This window comes from Carassius auratus, chromosome 36 (genome assembly GCF_003368295.1).
Source record: "Carassius auratus strain Wakin chromosome 36, ASM336829v1, whole genome shotgun sequence".
NCBI lineage: Eukaryota > Metazoa > Chordata > Actinopteri > Cypriniformes > Cyprinidae > Carassius > Carassius auratus.
Window position 1 is genome coordinate 18,419,363 of NC_039278.1, and position 20,230 is coordinate 18,439,592.

Below are 20,230 nucleotides of genomic sequence, written 5' to 3' on the forward strand. Positions count from 1 at the left end.
ATTTCCAATCTGGCAACACTGTTTGTTTATGTTGGGCCCGGGGAGGGAGAAACATCCTCATCAGGTGTAAGGTTAGGCCTTGTGTCCGGCTGTCCATCAAGCCGAGGTTTTTTGCTAAAAAAAAAAATAATTAAGAAAGGAGCTCTGCGACATATTGCTAGCTAGCAATGTGCAATCAAAATTATCTGTTTATATCATAGACAGTAGCTAAGGTTTATATGCAGCAAAGATCTCTGTCTCCAGTTTGGGAGTTGGAGCGGGATCGCGAATCATTTGAGTCAGTTCGGGAGTTTGTAGCGGGATCACGAACCATTGGAGTCAGTTTGGGGATCGCGAATCATTTGAATCAGTTCGGGAGTTGGTAGCGGGATCGCGAATCATTTGAGTCAGTTTGGGGATCGCGAATCATTTGAATCAGTTCGGGAGTTCTTAGCGGGATCGCGAATCACTTGAGTCAGTTTGGGGATCGCGAATCATTTGAATTAGTTCGGGAGTTCGTTGCGGGATCGCGAATCATTTGAGTCAGTTTGGGGATCGCGAATCATTTGAATCAGTTCGGGAGTTCGTAATGGGATTGCGAATCACTTGTGTCAGTTTGGGGATCGCGAATCATTTGAAGCAGTTCGGGAGTCCGGAGAGGGATCGCGAATCATTTGTGTCAGTTTGGGGATCGCGAATCATTTGAAGCAGTTCGGGAGTTCGGAGAGGGATCGCGAATCATTTGTGTCAGTTTGGGGATCGCGAATCATTTGAAGCAGTTCGGGAGTTCGGAGAGGGATCGCGAATCATTTGTGTCAGTTTGGGGATCGCGAATCATTTGAAGCAGTTCGGGAGTTCGGAGCGGAATCGCGAATCATTTGAGTCACCTGACTCCTGTTTGGGAGTTGGATCGGGATCGCGAATCATTTGAGTCAGTTCGGGACAGTAGTGTAGCCAGAAAAGAGACTCTGGGTGTGCATATGAAAATCTGGGTGTGCCACATTTATTGTCAGATTACTGTGGAAAACTATGGGATAGTATTTTTGTCGCACCACTTCCGTCCAACCATACTCCTAGTGGAAATTTGTAGGTTGTGTCAAAATGTAGTTAATTGTTAAATGTAATAATTTTCTTCCAAATACGATAATTTAGAACTTCTGGTACGATGCTTGGACATTTCCAATCTGGCAACACTGTTTGTTTATGTTGGGCCTGGGGAGGGAGAAACATCCTCATCAGGTGTAACGTTAGGCCTTGTGTTCGTCTGTCCATCAAGCCGAGGTTTTTTGATAAAAAAAAATGAAGAAAGGAGCTCTGCGACATATTGCCAGCTAGCAATGTGCAATCAAAAATTATCTGTTTATATCGTAGACAGTAAGGTTTATATGCAGCAAAGATCTCTGGGGAGCTGCTGGGGTCACAGTCAGCTGCTGTTTGCTGATTGGTTGGCAGTCCGAATGTCAGCAGATATATTTTAACAAAATTAATTTAAAATGTAAATTACATTTTAACATTTTTAGCATTATTGCACCATATATTGGATTCTTATTTCTGTGCCCCTGAGAGTTTAAATTATAATGTTCAGTGGCGTCACAGAACTGCCAGATTCCAACAGCTTTCGTGCGTTGGCTGGCACTGTGCCAGAGACGGACGCGCTCAGCGCATGTCATAATTAATATGCAGTGTTTTCAACCACATAATGTTTATTTTAGGTTTCATACATTTAAATATACATAATCACTAGTAAAACAATAGACCCCTTAATCGCCTACATCACTGTGACGTCACCGTTCTAGCTGGAGGCAAAACATAAGGCAGAACTCATTGCTGGTGCACTAAAAGTTTTAGGTTTTGACTTTAAAATGTCTTCTTGTTGGGTTTTTGGCTGCCAGAATAGAAGGAACAGCACTTTTGTTTCAAAACTAAAGTTTTACCGGATCCTGGCAGACATTCCTTCACAGAAATCAAGAAGACAATTGTGGTTGTCGGCGTACAGACTGGACGGAGATGATCATAAATAATGCTCATGTTTGCAGTGCACACTTCATATCAGGTAAAATAATCTATGCACATGAACTGGTGCGTTGGTTTTATTTAGTAAATCAGCAAGTTTCTGTTTTATAGGTGAAAAGTCGCCAACCCTCAGCGCACTAGCTACAGTAGTTTAAATGATAAACAAACATACAGCGATAGATGTGTGTGCCATCCTTTGAATGATCTCTTAAAATAATACACATTGCTAATCATAGTTAGCCCAGCGATGGGTTACGTTAGAAAATAAACCTTGAAAAAATTCCCCATACCACCCAAAAGTAAATCATATGGCCGTATGGCATACGGGTCAGGTAGCTTGCTTCCATCCGCGAGAATTAATAATAAAAAAAAAAGCTGTCATGGTCCCGCAGAGTCAGGGACTGTACATATTCGGACACGAGGTTACGAACCTTCTTCTGCCTCCATATTTAATAAATCCCTCCTAAAACGTGCTAGCTTACGCTTGTCAACATTGTGTCCGCGCCTCTATTTGCCTCCAGCTAAGCCCCGCGCACCCGGAGACGTTGGAATGTTTACAAACTTTTAAGGGGTATATACATTGGTAGTTTGTAAAAAACACACTGATGTCTATGGAAGCAGCAAAAACTATCTAATCAAATGTAATTTGCAGACGTGCTTTATTCATATATCAGACACACATAGCAGAACAATAAAGTTTACTCTATTCTTCGTCCAGTTCAACAGCCACTTACTTTCATGTATTTCGGGAGAAACTGGGGAATTCAAATGTTGTACGTTAAATCCGGCTGACAGGACTCTGAACTGCAGCGCTCATCTCGTTATAGATCAAGATAATTTATAAAAGTTTTTAAACGAAGAATCGGAATATCAGATAGTTGACATAGTAATCAAGTTTGTGTATATATTTAAATAAAAAATTAAAAACTAAATAAAACAATTAGCGATACATCTGTTAGTGGCTGCGGTGTGTCACGTGACAATCATGACGCGTCACCATGGAAACAATATATATATATATATATATATATATATATATATATATATATATATATATATATATATATATATATTCTAAGTAAACAACAATAGCCCAAGTTTAGTAAACATTTTTTATTTAGACTATAAAAAATAATTATTCATCTATTTTTAGCAGTGTCAGCTGCCACTGTGGGTGGCACAGGCACACCCTGGCACACCCGTGGCTATGCCACTGGTTTGAACGAATCAAATGAATGAATGAATTTACATTTACTGCTATCTACTGACAGATGTAGTTTCTTATTAAGAGCATAATTTCATACATACAAACATAGATAGATAGATAGATAGATAGACGATTCCTCTGAGACTCTACAGACAGATCCTGTTGTTGGTCCAAACAAAATGTTTGAACATGTTGATCACGATGGTAAATAGAGTTTGTTTTGTAGTCACAGGCCTGACCCTCATGTTAAAGTGCTACGCTGCTGTCTGCTGGAATCGCTATCGATGGATTAAATAGTTCAGTCTGCATTGTGCCTCTGATTCCCATTTACAAAAGGATTTGCTGCATGGAAACTTTCTTCTATATCCATTCGTCTTTTTCCAGGATTCGGCTCTTCCATTTCCTTAAAATCCAGTCTTCCTCTGAATGGTATGTGACTTTGGCGATGTACGCCGTGCCGCACAATGCATGTTATAGCATCAGGGACAGAAAAAGAGCAGAGCACAAAGAGATTACACTTTGTTTTTGACTCTTTTTTTTACGTCGTCACACAGCGGAGGTGCTGCCGTGCCATGTGAGTCTCGTAGGTTTGGTGAAGAAACGTTTGCCATGACAGATTGTGTCTCGCGAGGAGGACTTCTTCAACTCTGGGTCGCTTTACACCTTTGTTGAGCACAGCTAGAAGAAAATGTAGTATATGGTTCAAGCAAATCTGTCATGTGCTTATCATTTAAGTTTGAGCTGATGGCTGTTTGAACTTGATTAGAGACCAAAATTAAGTTTACTTTCTCTTGAACTGCTAATCGTAAGCAGGTCTTTGACTAGCATGTACTGAAAGCTTTACCTCTCTCATGAGAGTAACTAATAGCATATTGTGCTGTCTCTGACAGCTGCTCAACACATTTCATTTATATCTGCGTCTTGGCTCTTGGGAGGTCTGGAAGCTTGTCATATCTCATGTTAGCGTGCCATATTTTAACGGTTTTAGTGGAAGACTAGAGTTTAATGTTATAGAAATGATTTTACAAGTGAAGATTGCCACTGAATACATGAATACCTACATAGTGATTTCTGCTGATCCAACATGATTAAGCTGTTTTCAATGAATTCAAAAGCCGTCTGCCTTATTCCATCATTTTTGTCCACAAGAAACCGTGGAATTTATTTATTCATTTGTTTGTTTAAATCATCAATCATTATATAAATCAAACTTTATGAACATTTCTTATATTTTCTTTATTTAATGATTTTATTTAATGATTTATAAATAATGCATATAAAAGCTATATCATTTAAATAAATTTTATATGGAAAGTCATAATTTGTAATTTAAACGTATTTTTGTATGTAAATATTAAATATATATATATATATATATATATATATATATATATATATATATATATATATATATATATATATATATATATATATATATATCTCACACACACACACACACACACACACATATATATAAATATAATTAATAATATATTAAACAGTATACATTTATATTTTATATGAATATCAAGTTTAGAATATCATAAGTACATTTAAATATATATATATATGACAAAATTAAATAAATAATGAATTAATATTTATGATTTTTATGTATTAAAATACTAAACTTTGTGTAAATTTTATTTATTGATTTTGGTTACATAAATTTGTGTATTAAAACAATAAAAATGTATATAAAAATGTATAAAAATGCATCAAATTCTTCTAGAATTAGTTCAAATCTCTTTTATTTTTAACAATTAAAAACAGTGTTTTTTTATTTTTTATATATAGTTTAAATATATAGAGTGTGTGGCTTGTTGTGTATATGGTTTTGATAGCTAGCACTATCCCTTCTTAAACTAATTATTGTGTATCTTTTCATGTGCTTTTGTGTGCACACGTCTCTTTTGTACACTTCAGTATGAATGAAAAATGAGAATGGGCTGCATTCTCAGCAGTAACCTGACAAAAGGAATAAAAGCCATCTCAAACTCCGGCCCGGGGAGATGGATTAAAATTGGATTAAACCAGCACCTTGACTATGAAATCCATCACGTTCCCTCATGCAAGTAGGAGGCTTATGGAAGCTTGTGTGAGCGTAAAGCAGAAAGGAGTGATGAGGAGCTGGCATGGACTGAAAAGTGAAGAGATGGTGCTCTTTTTAACCTACTCCTGTGTGTGCAGTTCACACCTGTTGTGTGTGTGTTTGACCCAGGGTTTGACATGATTCAGGCTGGGAAAATTAGATGTGATACACACTGGATTTAACCAAATCAATGAATAGGAGCACAAATCAGCCAGTCAAGAGAGAATACCTGCACTATACTTTGTAATATACAATTTAGTCAATTGTAAAATTATTTCAACTTATTAATGGAACACTTATTCATGTCAGAATATTATTATTATTATTATTATTATTTTTTTTTGGATGAACAAAGTTTCTTATGTTCACCAAAGCTGTTTATTTGAACAAAAATACAGTAAAAAAAAGAAGTATTATGAAATGTAATTTCCATTGTTTTCAATTTGAATATATTATAAAATAGAATTGATTCCTGTGATGCAATCATGCATCATTCCTCCAGTCTTCAGTGTCACATGATCCTTCAGAAATCATTCTAATATGCTGATTTGCTGCTCAGGTAACATTTCTGATTATTATCGATGTTGAAAACAGTTGTGCCGCATCATATCCTGATTCATATGATCAGGATTTTTTGATGAATAGAAAGTTCAAGTGTTTTCTAAGTGGCTGCTAGCTGGGTTGTATGCCACAGAATTTCTTTTAAATGACCTCTCGGTTCTTGAATTTGAATTGAGATAGCGAACCGGATGCAGAATTGCATTTGGAATTTAAATGCATGTAGTCCCCATCTAGTGTCTGACTGTACACATGAAACTATCTTGCACTTTTGCAATAAGCTCTGTCGCAGCATAGGTTATGGACACTTGTGGCTGTGAGAAATAACAGTGTTTTGATCACTTCTGCTGTACTGCTCTCTGCTAACTGGTGAATCTGATTCCTCTGGAGCTGGAGTGAAAGAGTGGCAGAGCATCCTTTCCCTTCATGACAGATTTCTAGGCTTTGTGTCTGGTCTAGACTGTGCAAGGTGACAGCGCTGTGCCTCAAGTAAAGCTTTGGGAACTTTTCACAAAACAACACCCAGCCACTTGTGCAGATGTTAGCTGGATGCTCGAATCCCAAGCGCGTTTGAGATTTGTCGAGTGATTAAACGATAGCTGTAATTGCTGATTTTACAGTTCAGCAGTATGTCAACGTTTCAGAAGATGCAACAGTGAGCACATCTGAAACTTGCTTTTAGCTGTTAAGATTTAAGGTTAAGGTTGTGCATCGTTCAGAATTGAATTGAGAATTAAATTAAATACCAATTTTCCTGAGTTTAAACTGAATTTGAATTGATTCCTACCAGACCTAATGAAGAATTTGAGCAACTCTATCAAACATGATCTCAATCAAAGCTTCAATCAAACTCTTAAATATTTAATCCGGGCTTGCTTTCATAAATGTGGCACTAATGATAGACATCTGATGCAGGGTTTGTGTCTGAATGCATTGTTATGTCTCCTCACTGCAGTCAACCAGCCCTGAATCATTTATGGCCCTTCATGAACTCATAGTGAGATGTCTTTTTACAGTCCAATTCAAGCAGGCAGTGAGATGGCTGACCCCGGGCCGACCCCTGGCAGATATCTCTGCCTTCTGCACATTCCTGCAGGGCTCCAGTCGCCATCGGCTGTCACTGAGCCAAATCAGTCAGGCCTTGACAGCTGCTGTCCGATGACTTCATTATGTTCCTATCTGGCTTATGTTTGCCGTGACACGTCTATCGACACCCGCCTCCTTTTTCGCCCACCCACCACAATCGATAGCAGTGATAAGGCAGACGGAGACGATGACAAATGGACTTTGAAGGGGAGATGATATGGATGCATCCAGATGTCCGCCCACTCCCCCGTTACCGCCAAACATGTCTCCAGATGTCAGCCCGCGCTGTCGCATGGATGCACAGCATTAGTTTGGGAGAGACTGCAGCACCTGAATGCCATCCGAATGGTCATGAGTGTCTGGCTGTCACAGACGTGCAATGATTGCATCATGCTGTATTCACGTCAAGACCATTCGCAAAGGGCCGAGAAACACCCTCGGGTGCCAAACTTAATGCATTAAAAGTAAAACCTGAATGTGGGTAAATACGTGACAAGCATTCAAACAAAGTGAGCAATAAACTTTAGTCTGAGCCAATAATAAATCATAAAGTATTATATGATTAAGAGGGTGTACATTTGCATTTCTTTTTATATTATGCAAAAAAAAAGAAGAAAAAAAGATTATATATAATATAACATGTAAACACTAAAGCAACATTTAAACTCATGAATAGTAAAAAATAAATACAAAAATGCTGTAATGTATGATATTATTGCATTCATTCATTCATTCATATACTTCATGTTATATCATTTTTCTTGATAATATAAAAATGCTTCAGGGTCTCAACGTGTCTTTTTTTCTTAGTTTGAATGACGTAAAATTTTACCTTATTTTCTTTATATAATAAATATTACATTTTATATATTTGAAAAAAGGCCAAAAAGTTAAAAGTAACTTAAATTGTGCGTATAAATAAATTATAAAAAAATTAATAGAGTGAAAATATGATTATCATGAATTAAGTAATATTCAAATTATATAATAAATGATAGTATGTCTTAGTATGTATAGCATGTCTTATTAAAGGGTTAGTTCACCCAAAAATCTAAATGATGTCATTAATGACTCACCCTCATGTCATTCCAAACCCGTAAGACCTCGGATCATCTTCTGAACACAGTTTAAGATATTTCAGATTTAGTCTGAGAGCTCTCTCAGTCCCTCCATTGACCAAAATGTGGGTAGATATTTGATGTAAAAAAAAAAAGTGTTTGTACAAGAGTATTATATGAGTGGCCAGTGAAGACATCTGCTCAGAGGAAAATGTTATTGATCTTTGATAGCACTGGAAACATTTTGGAGTTCTCTGTTTAAAGGAATAGTTCACCCAAAAATGAAAATTTGTTAAAAATGTACTCACACTCAGACCATTCAAGATGTAAATGAGTTTGTTTCTTCATTGGAACATATTGCTCACAAATGGATCCTCTGGAGTGAATGGGTGCCGTCAGAATGAGAGTCCAAACAGCTGATGAAAACATCACAATAATCCACACCACTCCAGTTCATCAACTAATGTCTGGTGAAATTAAAAACTGTGTTTGTAAGAAACAAAACCATTTTTAAATTGAAACCATTGTTTCCAGCTTAAATGCAATCCTCTATTTATTGCGTTCTACAGTGAAAAAGACGTTTTGTCTGAATCAGTAGTGAAATATGCACATATTAAACACTCTTTACAAGCTAAAACGATCCAAAACCATTCTAAACAAATATATTGATGGGTTTTTATGTTTATATCAGCTGTTTGGACTCTCATTCTGACGGCACCCATTCACTGCAGAGGATCCATTGGCGAGCATGTCATGCTACATTTCTTCAAATCTGTTGAGATGAAGAAACAAACTAAGCTGAGCACACACTTCTGAGCACACACACACACACACACACACACACACACACACACACACACACACACACACACACACACACACACACAATTAAATAAATTCTTGTTTATTTTGTGTAAAGCTTAATTAAATGAATACAAGTTTCTAGTCCAACAATATTTTCTGATTACACCGAGGAACTGAAATTAATAGAGGGAATTTGGATCACTAAAACATTAATGGATTAATTAAAATTTAACAATTAAAATTGATTTATCATATTAATTTAATTAAGAATTTGTTTAATTATAAGTGTATTTTTGTATATATTATTTTATTTTGTATTGTAAATATTATTGTATTTTATTATTGTATTAATATAATTTAATAATTTATTCATTTTTTGTTTATATCTTCTCTAAAGCTGTTTAATTTAATGAATAAAAATTTAGAGTCCAATAATCTTTTTCTACGGAACTTTTGCTCAGTAAAACATTAATTACTTTATTAAAAATTAATTATTAAAATGTATTTAAAATCTTAATTTATTTATTATTATTTTATTTTGTTATTCTTATAATACTGCTTCACCAACGTCATTGAACTGTATCAATTAATTAAAAGTTGCTAGATCTGAGAAGCCATGTATCTGCATTAAAAAAAAAAGATTAATACCTTTTATATTGATCTGGAGATTAAGATTAGCTTCATTTACATAAAAAAGTGTCTCAATTAAATGAACAATATCTGAGCAGAAAGATTTTCATTGTAGCTCATCGTACCGTCACTTTGATTAATTTCAATCTTTCTCTCTCATTGATCGTCTAATATGTAATGAAGCTAAAACAAAACGCAGACTTTTATCGGAAACCTCATGAAAGAACTAAAGGAATTACTTGCAGCCCTCGAGTTAACCTGAAAAGTGTTAGATTTGAACAGACTCTCTAATCTAATCATTAGTGTAAGGACAAATTCAATTTAACCGCTGAAGACTCAAAGTGGGAGGCTGGTTACGGTGTTCGCTCGAATCCAACGTTTTAATTACCGTAAGAGACTTTTTGTAGTTTCCTCACGGGAATCACGGGCCGAGGTGAGGCCAGGAAAGTGAGGAAATCTGCTGCTTTGGAAGATGTACTCGTGAGAAGAGGCCAAGTTCATGGTGGCCGAGCTCAAGCCTCCTCTGAGGTCAGCCTTTTCCCTTTCAATTAGGCCGGCTGTGTCCGTAATGTATTCAGAGGAGACGATCTACTCGAAGCCAGTGGGAGCTGAATGTGAGAGTACTGTGTTTGTATGATGGCCTTAAACTTCTGCTTTTCCAACCACTGTCTATGTTAACACTTTTGTGCTTGTTAGCAAAGAAAAGATTTTGTTGCTAGCAGGTACGACCCATACAAAGCATTATGAGGCTTTTCTGAGTTAGCTTAAGTTGGTGGCCAAGGTCATTTTTATATCATATCATATAACTTTTTTATTTTTATTATTATTATTATTATGAGTTTTTATAATTTTAGTAATGTGCTTTTGTGATGTTAATTTATTTTTAATATTTTGCCCTTATTTATTTTTGTTTTAGTCATTTTAGTATTTTATTGCATTTGGTTGAAAAGGTGTAGTTTTTAATTTTTTTTTTTTTCAGTTCTAGTAATTTTAGTACTTCAGCTTAAACTTTTTTTGTTGTTTGCTAAGGTTTTTGCTTTTAATAAGTTTTAATTTTAGTTTAACTAATTTTTTTATCTAGTTGTAATTTGTATTCTTTTTTATTTTAATTTTAGTTTAAGTGTTAGTATACTTTTAGTAATGTGCTTTTGCCATTTTATTTATTCATTTAATTTAGGTTTATTTTTTTGGAACTTTCAGTTAAAGTTTTTTTTTTTTTCTATATTTATATTCAATTTTATTTAAGCTTTATTTCATATAATAAAACTATTTTTGATGTTAGGTTTGTGATGCCTTCACAGCATCAGTTCTCTCAAACACATCTCAGCCTTGTTCTCATGTCTGCCTGTTGTTTATCTCGCTGTATATCATGTAAGAACGTGAAATAATATCCATAGAGGAGAAAATAGATATGAGATTAGCCTGGAAGAGTATCAGGCTAAAAACACATCATCCCCAGGCTCTCCACAGGCAGCAAAACCATCATTTTCCAATAACAACATAATGCTACATGATGCTCTTTTGCTGCTACTAAGGAACAAATGCACAGATGCAGATGTGACATCTTTTATAACAAGCTATATGCATTATATATAAATATCATTTATTATTTTTTGACACTGTATAATTAAATCTTCCAAAAATGTGCTTTAAACGGGATGTAATCAAGCCTGATTGCTAGCTATAACATGTAGCTTACCTGCTGAACTAATCAGAAACCTGGCCATAGACGATGTTTATGCTAATGCCAACTATAGAATATTGTTGTGCACAGTACATAATAAAACAATAACATTCCTTTTTCACAGTTCCCCTCTCCCGAGCTTCATCATCTGTCCACTCTGCTTATCCAGCAGCCCTCCGCTTTTAATTAGCAGTGAATATTCAGTGGTGTGAGCTCTGAGCTCCAGAGATGAAAGACTCGCTGTGTGGCGGCACATACTGGCTCCTTCTCACGAGGCTGAACCCCAGTCGGACTGGAGGTCTTTCACAGCACTGCTAGTCTTCAACTCGCTGCTTAACTATTTCATGAGCAGGACGGAAGAGACGAGCTAATTACAGACAGACAGCAGTGTTAAAATAAGGCTCTCCTCTCCATACGCTCTACCTGCGCTGGTCTGTCTGCGGTGAGGAGAGGCGAGGGACTTTCGTTAAGGCTGAGTGCTGTTGTTCTTGGCCCTCTACCTGAAAGTCACTCTTTCACACTGTTCACGCTGATGAAAGTTGTATAGCATATTTCATCAGTGTTTCTAGAAGTCTTGAGGAAGCCAGATTTGAATTATTTATCAGCAGTGTTGAGGAAGCTGCTTTATGACGGGCAAACTCCAGTATTCATTTCCAGCAGTTCAAGCAGGGACAGAGTTTAGTTACACGCTGCTGTTTCTGACTTTTGCACTTTGTATTCTGTATAGTTATTTTTTATTTGTTAATGATTTTTTTATGATTATTTCAAACGAAAAGGTGACCATAGATATTTTGCATCTTTTTCTTTATAACTTATTCCGAATATTTAGTCAGATGCTGCAGTTTTTGTAAATTTTTTGTATATTCTGTATAGTGCTATATTAATAATTCAAATTTTATTCTTATTTTATTATTATATATTAATAACAATATTTTCCCAAAATATTGTTACATGCTGCTGTTTTTAATATTTATATTCAGTTCTTATTTTATTTTGTTTTTATTATTATTATTATTATTATTATTATTATTATTAAATAATATATGTGTGTGTGTGTGTTTAAATATTTAGTTACATGCTGTTTTTAATCCTGTTATGTATAGTACTGTATTTTCTTATTTTATTTTCCCAGCAGGGAGGGTCAAATCACCAAATATATTTATAAAATCTTTTTCATATATATTTGAATTTATATATATATATATATATATATATATATATATATATATATATATATATATATATATATATTATTTTATTTTACAAATAATTTTTTTTGCTTTGCTTTTGCTGTGGTTTATTTGTTGTATACTATTGTCTTATTTTGATAGTATTTAGTGTAAGTTTAATTCTGTCACCCAAATTAAGATTTGTTCATTCAATAAACCTGGCACTGGACTCCAGAAGACTTGCACATTCAAGTTAAAAAAGGGTTATACCCACTCTTATGTCAAAAATAAGGTGAACAGCAGGCAGTTTAGAAAATGAGGATTGATTAACTCTTGAGTTCACCGCTGTATAAATGTGTGCACAGTAAAGTTTCACATTAAAAGCAGTGATGTTTTGTCATGCTACCTGCTTCCACTACATACAGGGAACGCTACAGTATTTTGAAAAAACAACACTACTGAAAACTGTATTTAACTTAGGAGCAATTTCTTTTAGTTAGATCTCTTGCAATATTTTACCTGTTTATTGGGTTTGGTGTTTTGTGACCGATACAGTAGATGAAATTCACTGCTTGTGGACGGCTTCATTCAGACTGATCAGCATTTCTATTTTTTATTTTTTATTTTTTTGCTTCAGGCTCATTATATGAATCTGTAAGTTCATTCGCAAGTCATAATAAAATATTTATTCATGCCTGATTATTTGCAATGCATAAGAAACTGCTTAAACCGCACAAAACCACCCATGAATAACGAGGGATTCTGGACGTTATTAAGGAAATGCAGGACACATTCATCATGATATTAATCTTATGCACCGCAATGCATATGTAAACGTTTTAAAGAAGCTCTCATGCACATTGCTGTGAAAAGAGATATGCTGTTGAAATCATAATGGACTGATTTATAAGAATCTTCACACTGTAAATATGTAAATCCACAAATAAGATCTCTATTGCATTAAAGAGGTGATTGCAACAGCACAGTTTAAGCGTGTAATCTCCTCTACTTAAAGGTTCACTTTTCTGTTTTTGTTTTTCACTGGCTTTATTATTTTATTTATTTTATTTTATTCACAGAGAAAACTGTAACTGTATATAGTAATTATTAATATTTTAAATAGTAACTTGCCATTAGCTTGTTTCATCTAGTCATGATCCCAGCATGTTTATTTTATTTTATTTTAAATTGATAATAAATTGTAATTATTTATTTCTAATAATCATCATTATAAATGATATATATACAAAAATAGTGTGTGTGTGTGTGTGTATGTGTATATATATATATATATATATATATATATATATATATATATATATATATATATATATATATATATATATATATATATATATATATATAAACTATTTTTGTTAATTTCTTAAATTAGGCTATATTTTAGGATTTTCTGTTTTCATTAAAATTTTTGGCAGGATTTAGTAATTTTTTATTTATTCATTATTATTATTTAGTTTTGTTATTTTAGAACTTCATCATTAACGCAAATGAAAATGGCAATGTTACAATGGCAACTAGTTAAAAAAAAAAAACTTGTTAAGATTATCTGTAATTTCTATTAATGTTTATTTTATGTAATGAAAATGTTTTTTAATGGTTTTAGTTTTCAGTTAGTGATAATAACCCTGATTCTCTTTCTGTCTTTGCCAGTGGGATGCAATCAATGAAATGGACGAGTATTTCAGCCCCATCCACACGTACCAGGTGTGCAACGTTATGAGCCCGAGCCAGAACAACTGGCTCCGGACCAACTGGATCCAGCGAGACGGAGCCCGGCGGATCTACATCGAGATGAAATTCACATTAAGAGACTGCAACAGCATGCCAGGTGTGCTCGGGACCTGCAAGGAGACCTTTAACCTCTACTACTACGAAACCGACCGCGACGTTGGCAGCAGCATCTGGGAGAGTCAGTTTTCCAAGATCGACACCATCGCGGCCGACGAGAGCTTCACTAACGTGGACCTGGGTGTGAGGAGACTCAAGCTCAACACTGAGATCCGCGGCGTCGGGCCGCTCAGCAAACGCGGCTTCTATTTGGCCTTCCAGGATATAGGAGCCTGCATCGCTGTCTTGTCCGTCCGAGTGTATTACAAACGCTGCACGGGAATGGCTCGCAACCTGGCCGTCTTCACGGACGTGGTCACGGGGGCCGACTCGTCCTCTCTGGTGGAGGTCAGAGGTCAGTGTGTGGACCACGCAGAGGAGAGAGACACTCCTAAGATGTACTGCAGCGCTGAGGGCGAGTGGCTCGTTCCTATTGGACGATGCGTGTGCAGTGCCGGCTTTGAGGAGCACAGAGACAACTGCATCGGTCAGTGACAGTGCTCTAATTATTATTATTCTGCATGAATTCAGTTGCTTTTTCACCATCTTTAAGCACCTTTGAGCATTTCCCAGTCCAGTCTGTCATATTTTGGTCACTAGATGCAGCTAATGTCTCTTCTTCAGCTGAAAGCAGTTTTGTTATCTGATAGGACTTCAGGACGTCTATAGTGGGATGAGATACATGCTGAGGTTAAATTCGTAGGGTTAGAGGTGTGTTCTTAGCCTTAATGAGAACCATAAAATATAAATGTTGGATATAACAATTAGGGAAAAAAATGTAGACAATTATCATATATATATATATATATATATATATGTGTGTGTGTGTGTGTGTGTGTGTGTGTGTGTGTGTGTGTGTTCTGTTCTGTTCTGTTGTATATAGGAAGATTTTAGAGACACATTTAAAAAAAAATAATAATGTTGATATTTAATGTTTAATACTAAAATACTAAAATATAATATGTATTTATTTCTGCTGTGCTGTAAAGAGGATAAGACACATAATGAATAATATAAATATTTTTATTTATATGGTTATTATTATTTAAAAAAAGTATTAAATATATAATAAAATAATATTTTATGTCACATTTTTTTGACATAGGTAAAAAGGATGTAAAAAGGATTATTTTTATTATATTATATTATATTATATCATATTATAAGATTGAAGATTTTAATTTTTAAAGTAGCAAAGGTTATGTCCATATATTATATTATATTATATTATATTATTTTATTATATTATATTATATTATATTATATTATATTATATTATATTATAAGATTGAAGATTTTAATTTTTAAAGTAGCAAAGGTGATGCCCATATATTATATTATATTATATTATATTATATTATATTATATTATATTATATTTTTAGTTCTGTGTTAAACCATTAAAAAAAGGACTTTGTTATATTATTATGTTTCTTTCTTTCAATAGTTTCTCAATTATATTTACCAGCTCGTTTTAGCACTTCTCATTGCACTGGAATGAGCAGCCACTGTATATTTTACAGGATACATGACTAAATGCTGTGGAAATTGTTATTAATTCAATTTCCCCTCGTGTTGCCGGTACAAGGGCATTCTGTTTTGAACGTATTACTCAAGCGGTCACAAACTCCTTGTTTGTCAGGTAATTTTCTGCTCGATCTGTGGCTAATAGTACTCACAGCAATCCTTTTCCTTTTCCTCTGCCTCCTTTCTAAAGTGCTGCCACTGTCTGTGTGTGTCAGTAAAGGTTAAGTGTCTGAGCCGCAGAGTCAAACTGGGTCGCTGTGCTAATTCTCTCAGTGAGCGCGTCCTCCTCTAGTCACGCACATCTCAGGGACAAACCCAACACGCCAGACTGGGCTGCTCTAGGACACAGCGAAAAAAACAAAAAAAACAGCATACCACTCTAAAGCCTTAGGCACAGACCCCCGTGGAAGGATTGCATGTCGTCGCAATAGAAAATGTCAAAAGGCTTCCCGTTTTCTTTGACTGAGAGCCGAGCGATGGGCTTTAAGTGCCGATCAAAACAGAGCACTAGCTTCACGTCTCACTCCTGTCAGCTCTGTTTTGGGTTTTCCAGTGGCAGCCATTACTCCCGGGTCTCCCGGTCCAGTGTGAAAATAGGGAAAATATCTATTTCAGAGGAGATGAGATTATGCTCATTGGGGTAGCAGGAGCCTTGTCAAATCCACTCCATTTGGCAACTTGATTTAACCTGCTTAGATTCAAGAGAGAGTGTCTTCCCCACGTGTTCGGCCGTCGCTGTGGGCTAACTTATTCATGAGTGCTTGTAAACAGGCTTCCATGCAAAACAGTTGTGTTCGGAGAGCCACGGTGATGCTGTGCTGGGGTTAACAATCGGAAAATACAGCGGGATCCAAAGATCTGAGGCCATACTGAAGAGTATGGAATGAAACAACTTTTCAGGATTTTTAGAAATGTACAGTATAAACATCAAATGTGGTGATGTAAAATTATCAATTAATATTTAAGATTTTGCTGTGTTTTTGTCAGTTTGTGATTAGGTCATGTCAGATTTTCTAGCTTTGAACTGAAGACAACCTTTTACACAGATTGCTGTGCTGATGATAAAATTTATAATGAAAATAATAATATAAGTTAGAAAAAAACATTTATTTTAAATATAAATTTTTTGAAACAATTTAAATGTATTTACTGCCATTTTTGAATAATTTTAATGTGTCCTTGCTAAATAAATAACTATTAATATATTATAATCCATAATAATACAATAATAATGTATAATAATATATAAAAAAATGTCTTACTGGTGGCAAATATTTACTTTTATTCAATGTGTGTATAAAGAATATGTGTGTGTGTGTGTTAACTGAGTCTTAACTGAAATAAATACAATTTAAAATAAGTTAATAAAATATAAAAACGTAAACTCATTTTATTTCATCTAGTTGCCAAGGCAACATTTAACATTTTTAATTAGTTTACCTAAAATAACTAAAATTAAAACTGAAATAAAAATTTACTAAAACTATGTAGAAATATTTTAAAACAACCAAATCTTAAAAAAACAGACTTACTTAAAAGTTTAACTAAAATTAACATGAAAGCAAAAAATATAAAAATCAAATATATTTTTAAAACATTATATCAAACAATAGTAAAATAGCACAGAGATATCATTGAAATTCATAATTTTGTTCAGCAGGGACACAATACATTCATCACAAGTAATAGATCAGACTTTTATAATATTACAGATTTTTAAATTTCTATTTCAACTCAATTCTGAGTTCAAAAAAGCAATTTAATATATTGTGGCACTGCTGGTTTCCCAGCATGCATTGCAGAAGTGAGTTTGGTCTGATTACTCGCTGGGACTGTAAAAGTGTGTGTCTGTTGAAGGTATTTACTGTATAACCTGTTGAACGTGTAGTATTCACTGCAATGTTGCATTTTATATCTATTTACATTTACATTACAATTACATTTAGTCATTTAGCAGATGCTTTTATCCAAAGCGACTTACAAATGAGGACAACGGAAGCACTCAAAAGTGCTAGAACAAGTCTCAGTTAGTTTAAACACAGTACATGTGGCAAGGGCTTTTAATAATATGATTAATAAATATAAATCAGACAGAATAAAAAAAAAGAATAGAGCAAGCTAGTGTTAGAGGTCTTTTTTCGCTTGTTAATTGTATTATAAATGTAAAGAAAACAGAATACAAAAAGATTAGAAAGCTATTTTAATGGATATTGCTAGAGTTATAGTTAGTTAGTTAGTTCATTAGTTAGTTATTAGAGTTAGTTACCTGCTTGTATGATGTTGCATGCTACTGTTTGTACTCATCATGTGACATAAGTATGACATTACTTAAGTCATTTTTAATGTCTTGTCTTGCATTAACAATACACAGGAAAAACCTCAAAGCAAAGCTTTCTGTCCAAGCTTTCTGTCCGAAATGGATTGTTTATTGAAGAATTTTGCTAGTTATTGAGTTTTTTTAAAAAGCCTACAAGTCTGACTTCATAACATTTTGTGATATTAGATGATTTGAAAACTACGGAGCCCCGCACATGAAATACAAGAAAAAATAAATAAATTGTGCGCACGATTTACTAATTCGTTCCCTCAATGTAATAAAATGTGCACACGATTACTATTGCGTTCCGAATTAGTAAATCGTGCGCACTATTTATAAATCGAATGAACGAAATAGTAAATCAAGGGAACGCAATAGTAATCGTGTGCACGTTTTAGTACATTGAGGGAACGAATTAGCCTACAATTTTTTTCCTGCATGTCATAGCATTTCTATCTCCGCAGAAAACCAATCAAAAGCTGCTGTACATTGTCGAAGAGGCCAGCTTTTCACAATCCAAGCAAGCCACCAATTTTCACTATTCATGCTCTCACAGATTATAATTATGAACTCCTCTGTAGAATCTAGCATTTGTTAATGATTGTTAGGCATCTCGCTGGCTTTCATGAGGTGACACATCAGCAGCCCGCTGGCGTCATGTAAGGACATTTCAGAATGCTTTAGTCTGTCACTCTTAGATAATGATGTTTATTTTCTGACAGTATACAATTGAATGAAAAGGAAAGGAAGAGAGCTGCAGAGTTTTAATTTATGACATTAGATCAAGCATCTGAAAGCAGCCAATCAGATTATGAATTTACTAAGCAGACAGATTCGATCTTGTCACTTAATAGACCTCCAAGTGTATGTTTATTTCTCACAGACTTGACAACAAGTGAAAATATGATGTGGTTTGAGAGATGTGAGGAACTGGCTTTGCATATAAGCTGAGAATGATCGTGTTATTTATTTGCATGTGTCGACTGTGTTATAATAATAATAATAATAATAATTCCTTACATTTATATAGCGACTAGTAATTTTCTAGACACTCAAAGCGCTTTACATAGACAGGGGGTATCTCCTCATCCACCACCAGTGTGCAGCATCCACCTGGATGATGCGACGGCAGCCATATTGCGCCAGAACGCCCACCACACACCAGCTTACCGGTGGAGAGAAGACAGAGCGATGAAGCCAATCAGTAGACATGGGGATTGTTAGAAAGCCATGATGGTCAGAGGCCAATGGGCGAATTTAGCCAGGATGCCGAGGTCACACCTCTACTCTTTCTGAAAGACATCCTGTGATTTTTAATGACCACAGAGAGTCAGGACCGCGGTTTAACGTCTCATCCGAAGGACGGTGCTTGTTGACAGTATAGTGTCCCCATCACTACACTGGGGCGCTAGGACCCACACAGACCACAGGGTGAGCACCCCCTGCTGGCCTCACTAGCACCTCTTAATTTAGTGTTAAATTAGGCCTCTATTCGCTATTATGCATTCAGATCCCTCAAAGATCAGTTTAATGTGGTGTTTAGATATGGGTCATTCTGTGTCAAATCAACCCAATTTCAGAAACTTCCTTGGCTCAAATTTTTAGATAAACATATATAGTGATAAAAGCCAAAATGGTACATGTCAGATATAGATTAGAGGGGGGTAAAAATGACTTCAGAAAGATGGCATCATCATTATTATTTTTTTTTACGCAGAGATTGGTAGATCTATAAGCAAAATCTGTTGACTTTAGCAATCTTTGTTGCATTATTTGCCAAAGCCGATCATTCAAAAATGTGAAAAAGCACTTTTTAATTTTTTTCACCAACGTTTGCATGCTTATAAAAGTAGTAGTTTAGTCAGTAAATTTACAGGGGACCACTAGTTGACACAGAATGATCCATATAACTTTACCCAATTAATGTTGGGTTATGATTTTTAAAAGTCTGTTGACATCATTTTTAAGCAGTGGAAGAGGGCACCATCTGTGCTTATGCAGCACAATCAACCGTTTAACTGTGTTAGCAGGGAGATTTGACATGACATGAAAACAGACCTTTGCTAAAGTGTAGTGTGATGTACAGTAGATTTATATTTTTAGATACTTTATTAAGCCGAGCAGGGATGTATATGAATTTTTACAATGTACTACATGTTCTTGAAGTCATGTTTCAGGTTTAATACAAACATTAACCATCAATTGTTTATTCGTTTTCATGGCTCATTTACAAGAAAATAAAAGTGTAGAAAATAATTA

The 20,230-nt window shown here is 34.9% G+C and overlaps 1 protein-coding gene across 1 annotated transcript in view; it reads left to right on the forward strand.

The window, feature by feature from the left end:
• LOC113055508 (ephrin type-A receptor 8-like) overlaps positions 1-20,230 on the forward strand; it is a 66,309-nt gene that overhangs the window by 19,884 nt on the left and 26,195 nt on the right. The window contains exon 3 of the mRNA XM_026221871.1: positions 13,952-14,615. Coding sequence (XP_026077656.1) covers positions 13,952-14,615 — 664 coding nt within the window. The remainder of the gene's footprint in view (positions 1-13,951; positions 14,616-20,230) is intronic.